Source organism: Rhopalosiphum padi, chromosome 1, assembly GCF_020882245.1.
Source record: "Rhopalosiphum padi isolate XX-2018 chromosome 1, ASM2088224v1, whole genome shotgun sequence".
In the NCBI taxonomy this organism is placed as follows: domain Eukaryota; kingdom Metazoa; phylum Arthropoda; class Insecta; order Hemiptera; family Aphididae; genus Rhopalosiphum; species Rhopalosiphum padi.
In genome coordinates this window covers 34,971,603-34,978,264 of record NC_083597.1, presented here as the reverse complement: position 1 = coordinate 34,978,264, position 6,662 = coordinate 34,971,603, and the positions used below count along the sequence as shown (strand labels likewise).

The 6,662-nt window shown below is 24.9% G+C and overlaps 1 protein-coding gene across 1 annotated transcript; it reads left to right on the top strand.

Annotated features, from left to right (window-relative positions):
* Positions 1 to 226: 226 nt before the first annotated feature.
* On the top strand, positions 227 to 1,011 carry LOC132931597 (iron-sulfur cluster assembly 2 homolog, mitochondrial). The gene has a single exon (XM_060997468.1). The coding sequence runs from the start codon at positions 473 to 475 to the stop codon at positions 896 to 898; it is 426 nt and encodes a 141-aa protein (XP_060853451.1). The 5' UTR covers positions 227 to 472; the 3' UTR covers positions 899 to 1,011.
* The last annotated feature ends 5,651 nt before the right edge of the window (positions 1,012 to 6,662 follow it).

Below are 6,662 nucleotides of genomic sequence, written 5' to 3'. Positions count from 1 at the left end.
ATATAAATGAGAATTTATTTTTGACCAAATACGTTCTTATCTTTATAGTTATTGTTATCGCCCATGAACTAAGATATAATATCTTATAGATAATCTATAGATAAAAATCCTATTCAAAATTTGTTAATGGTGTTACCAACAACACTTTATTTATTTATTTTCAAAATCAAATGCAGTATTTGTAATAAGAAAAAAAAATGACAATTTCATTGACAAATTCTCTAAATAAGACTAGTCAAAACTATTTATTTTATTGTTTCTATTTTCTAATTCAAAATTCAAAAGTTAATATTTTATCGATAAAAAATACCTAAACTAGTAAAGTATATCATTTATCATATTATTAACCAAAAACGAACCATAAGATAATATTATACACAATTAATTATTAATAATTACTAAAATAATAATTTAATAATTATTGGTTTATTTAAAATCAAACTGTTTAAAATTAATTGTAATAAAACTTAAGATGACATTTACTGTGTTAATGGCTAAAAATGTTCAAAAGTGTTTCAAGTATATAATGGGTCCACAGACAATCAGAAATTTTTCATCAAAACTAGCTGAAGAAGACTTAAAAGTAACTGATGATTGTATAAGACGTCTTGAAGCTATTTGTGACCAAGATGAATTCCTTCGTCTAAGTGTTGAGAGCGGTGGCTGTTCAGGATATCAATACAAGTTTAAATTAGATAAAACTATTGCAATAGATGACTGCATATTAGAAAAGCAAGGTATTAAGATAGTAGTGGATACAACTTCCTTAAATTATATCAAAGGATCAACAATTGACTATGAACAACAGTTGATCAGAGCTGCTTTTAAATTAATAAGGAATCCAAAAGCACAGGATGGATGTTCTTGTGGCGCGTCATTTTCAGTAAAAATTGACTGATTGTATTTTACTTACCTGTGTTTTTAGTGTAAATAATATAATAATTTATAATATGTTATTAATGAATTTTGTTATGTGATTGTATATTAATATTATAGTATTTTTGAAATGTATGAATATTTATGTTTAATCTTCAACTATACACTAAAATTAATTATGAATTTAACTGTGTTGATGATATGATTAAATCATTCAACATAATATACCTTTTAAACTATCTAATAAACAAATACTAAAAATTCTGTAAAGAGTCCTTAAAGCAAACATATTGATTTAATTTTAAAATAATAGATAATACTATAGTGTAAATATGTCTTTTTTTAATAATTTAATGAACATATATTTGAAAATGTAATACAATGACTAAAAAGTATTCACAAATGGCTATCATCAAAAATATTAAGTAGGTACTTATGTAATTTGTATTTGATAATTTTAATAAGGTTACAAGAAAATAATTATTTTTGAGTGATGTGAGAAAAAACATGTTTTGACTACATTTTTATTACTTTCATGTATAATACTAGTATAAAATACATTGCTGTGTAAAACGTAACTGTGTATTTTTATAAATAGTAACAAGTACGTAACTGTATTTGTAATGACCATTGACCATAATTATTTAGAAAGAACCTATTTTCTAAAAATTAATTTCTACATGACTACATAATTATTTACTCTAATAGTTTTAAAATTAAAATATTCTTTTTGAGAGCCATTTTTAATACACAATTTCCGGTTAATTATAAAAATTATATCCATTTATATTGGCTATATTTTGTAAGATGTACTCAAATACTCAATAGTTTATAGTATCTATCACACTGATATGTTATAAATAGTATTAAATATTTTTATAATTTATTATTTTAAGAATAATTTCTAATAGTGAATAGGAACGGGAAGTTCATTAGTTACAAGTTCTACCAAAACCAAACTACCTTATAAGTTATAAGTATTTAAGTTTTCAGGGAGGATTAGTGGACCAACAATTTAAGAGATACCTAGGTGTATTACTTCAATTTTTACACTATCTTCTCCATGTCACCTCTCATAAAACTTTAAATGGGTACCATTTTTTTTTTTTTTAATACCTAATAAAGTAATAAAATAAATAATAGGAAATAATTAATTAACTATCTATTCGTTCGAAATTCAATTTGATGTACCTAATGAATTTTTTTGCAGAGAAATTTTAAATTAAATATGTACTATTATTGAAAAAAATTTAAAAATTAAATAATGATGAAAGTTAAATTAAAAATTTTTTTTTTAAATAATGTTATTTGTGCTATTACATAAATAATGTATTAACTAGCAATAACTCCAAGAAAAGTACAAATAAAATATAAAGTAAAAAGATTATATAAAGTTATATATTTAAAATTTTCAATAACATAATATATTATTATATAAATATTATAAATATTAAAAAATGTATATAATATAAATATTATTTTAGAACAATAGGTATCAAAACTTCCCCATCCAACTGCCATCTGACCGTGGACTTCATTAGTGAACAGTGATTTTTTTCTGAGGTTTTCCAAGCTTTAAAGACTAAGTCTTTAAATTTTTTTTTACACCAGATGCTTGTTATATGATTAAATTAGCTCATAACACCTTAGGGAATTTTTTGGTTATCGAATCTATGACAAGAGAAATTAAGTGGTGTTCTTTGAATGTTTACATGAATTTTAGCTAATTTATCTCTAAAATTTGCAAATAAATTTCTAATGTACATATTAATTGGCAACAAAATAAAATAAAGGTAAAAATAGCTGTAAAACTGTTGAGTTCTTCAATAGCCAATGCACTTCAATATTTAAAAAATAATAACTATAAATAATTTTCAAGGTGTGTTGAAACTATTAACTTTTGCAAATTGCAGAAATATAGACCAAATATTTGATTTTTTTTAAATTCTTCTAAAAGGTTATAAAAAAGTCCAATTTTTAAGTCTAACATAAAATGTATTAAGGATAAATTTATTCATTTTTTATTTAGTTTAAAATTTTAAAATAAATTTAATTTTAAATCTAATAAAAAAACTTTTATAATAGTGTTTGCATCTGCAGTCATTCCAATTTTTAAAATATCTGAATTGATATTTACCCAAAATTTAAATTTTAAATATATTTTAACTTATAGGTTCTCAGGATCACATAGAGTTTTTATTCGGCCGTATACGTCAACGATATGGTGCAAATAATAACCCTATTACCCTAATGTTATTCAATTAATAGACAAAATAAAGATGGGAGCACTATAAAAATCATAATAAATTACAATTTTAAGTTTAAACTTAGTAACAGTACTTTGCAATAATAATAAATGATTTTTAAAATGTGTTAAATAACAAAATACAATTGATAAATTATAAGTTACTATTATTATAAGTATATGAAATAATTTAATATTTATAATCCAGATAATTAAGAAATAAAGGAAAAAATTTTTTTTTATTTATTTAAAAAATATATACAATATGTAATAGAGATGATTTTTTTAGAAATTCAGGAGATCCCTAGGTCAATTTTGCTTAAGACGGCATGGAGGGTTTCCAGAAATTATGAGGGAGGAGGAGAGATTGGAATGATTGGATATAAGTGGATTAGAATGGTTGAGTGTGTTTTGATGGAATAGTTTATAGTATTAAGATGTTAGAGTATGGATATTTTGGTATTCGTTTAGTATGTGACCTACCGTATAGGGTATTCGTTTAGTATATGCATGACCTACTGGACCGATAATTAAATAATAAATAATTGAAAAACAGTCATTAAAAATCATAAAATTAAGTTATTTTATTATTACAGATTATTACAGATTACATTCAATATCAGTCAACAAAATATCGGTGTAAAAAAATGTCATAAAATTATTTTATTATAAATATTTATATTAATATTTATACCAATACCGACCACTTATAAAATAGGATATGTCATTTTTTTTTTAACATTTTTGTTAAATTTTTTTGAAAAATACTTTTAAAAAATATTAGAAATACTTGTATTTGAATACTTTACAAAATTAATATAACAGATACTAATCATAGTCATAATCACGGATATCTATATCCGTGGTCATAATAATAATATAATAATCGTGATAGTTACGTGATTTTTCATTCGTCAGTCATAAAATTATTTATAAATATATAAATATTAAATTATTTTTGGCAATATACTTTTTGTATATCACTTAAAAATTTAAAAAAAATTGTATCTTGCCTGTTAATAGATCGGTAGTTATATTATATAATATTAATATAATAAAATTATACAGATAAGCAAGCATAGGTTGTCCGTCATCAATTGTCCGTATACCTATAATAATAGTATAAATAATCGTTTTGGTAGATCACATACTAAACTCGATTTTCGCTCGGTAGGTCACATACTTAACGAATACCTGTTTTGAATATTGAGGTTTGAGTGAAGGATGAGATTACTGACGTACCAGGAGGCATTTGTGATGAGGTGAAGGCTAATTGATTGAAAGAATTGAAATATTTGAATATTAGATTTTTTTTTATGTGTTTTCCAAAGCTGTATTCCGTAAGTCATAGTAGGGCGGATAATTTGTTTAAAAATTAAAAGTTAAGTATTGAGTGGAAGAGTTGATTTGAGAAGGTGTCTAATTTTGTGAAATTGAAAGATTTTCTCTTTGTTTGTATGTGATTGACCCAAGTGAGTTTGTTATCGAGGTAGACTCTAAGATAGCGAGTAACTTTTGTTTGGGGAATCATGTCGTTATTGAGGGTCATTGTGGGGCTAAGGCCTGGACGTAGGGAAAAATTAATATGCGTTGATTTGTTCTGATTTATTTTAATTCTCCGCAGATTTTGAAGTATACCTACAGTAAGATGTGTTTGGAGTGCAGAGGAGACTACGCCACTACAGTTAGGTTGACATTTGTTAATATTATACCTATCATCAGCAAACGTTGCAAGAGTGGTGTCATCAGAATGTGGAATATCAGAAGTAAAAAGTTATAGAGTGTGGGAGCTATAGTATACTACCCTGAAGGCCTGAAGGACATCTGCTTTAATGTGATGGGTTTGTAAGAATATTCGTCCTCGCAACGAACGACGAAAGAACGATTACATAAAAATAATGATTTTATTATTAAAAATAAGGGGCTGATAGGAAACGAATTTTATAAAGGAGGCCATTGTGAGTACACGTTTTTTAATTATTTGGTGGTATTTTGAAGTCGATCGGACAAAGTGAAGGGAGGGGGTTGGCTAAAAAGTTGAAAAATTTATAAAAAAATATAAAAAAAAGATTTGCAATTATTTGCAATTGTTTGGTAGTATTTTGAAATCGATCGGACAAAGTGGTGGGGGGGGGGGCAACTTCATGTACATAATAGCATATACCAGGGGTGGCGAACCTTTTTGGTGTCAAGTGCCAAATTTTCCCAATCAAGGTTTTGAAGATTTTTCACGTGCCCAAAAGAAATTCAATTTTCTAAGAGTAAAAATAAAGTTACCTACTGATTAGTGATTTATTATGTATTATTTTATTAAGTTAGCACACCTTTTTTTTTAATTATAATTTTTAAAATATATATAATTTGTTCCTTTGAATTTCTTATAACAGTTATAATCAAGTATAATTTTTAATAATTTCAATTTTTCATGTGTGCCATTGAAATTTGATCGACGTGCCACCTTTGGCACGCGTGCCGTATAGGTTCGCCACCCCTGGCATATACTATTTGATATCTATAGATATTTTAATTTTTAACCTAATTAAAGCTATAATTTATTTTTATTAGTACTTATTTATTTAATTTAACAATTGACTTATTATAATATATATTTTATATTTAAGAGGACGCCATACCCGCTGTGTTGTCTCTGTCTTACTAACGTACATCATAACAAATTTTCGTTCAGCAGAATACATTTTGTGACGTTAGCTTTAATATTAGAGTAAATTTACCTATTATCAAATTTAACGGTAAGAATATTATCTAGACAACGTCATATGCTTTTAATGATATTATTATTTTAAAGTGAGTTGCATCTATGTAGAATATAACAACTTTAAAATGTTCATAACTCACTTTAAACTGATAATATCAATAAAATCATATGTCATTGTGGAATTTTAAAGTTAAATGCTGTAATATGATATATATAATGTATCATTATTAGTTAGACTTAATTAATTTTAACATTTAGCAATTTAAGTGTAAAAATTAAATATAATTGAATATATAACATTTTCTGATATTATAATATAATTTTAACATTTAGAATTGTAGATAAATTAAAAAAAAAAATAACTTATTATCAAATGTCATTTACACAATGCAAATTATGCTTTGTGAGATGCTGCAATTTATGCCCTGATTAATAGTATATGCAGCATATGGGCAGCATCCCACAACATTTTCCTTAAAAGTACAAGAAATACTCAGTAAGGCGCTCAGTCGCATACTCTGTCAATATCATGTCAGCTGTCGCTATTCATATAATATCATATTATTAGTTTGTTAAATTAAAATATTGTTCATAATTCACTTTCGTGTTTCATTGATTCCTAATCCATTCAAAATTTGAGAATATTATTTCAAATAACAATTTTCGTAAGAATTAAGGTAATATATGATTATATATCTAAATATTCAACATAATTTATACTACACATATAATATATATAATCGTATATATACATTATTTACATAAAAGGAAAACTCTCTTACTCTCACCCCGAATTAAGATTAAATATTAATAAATATATAAAGT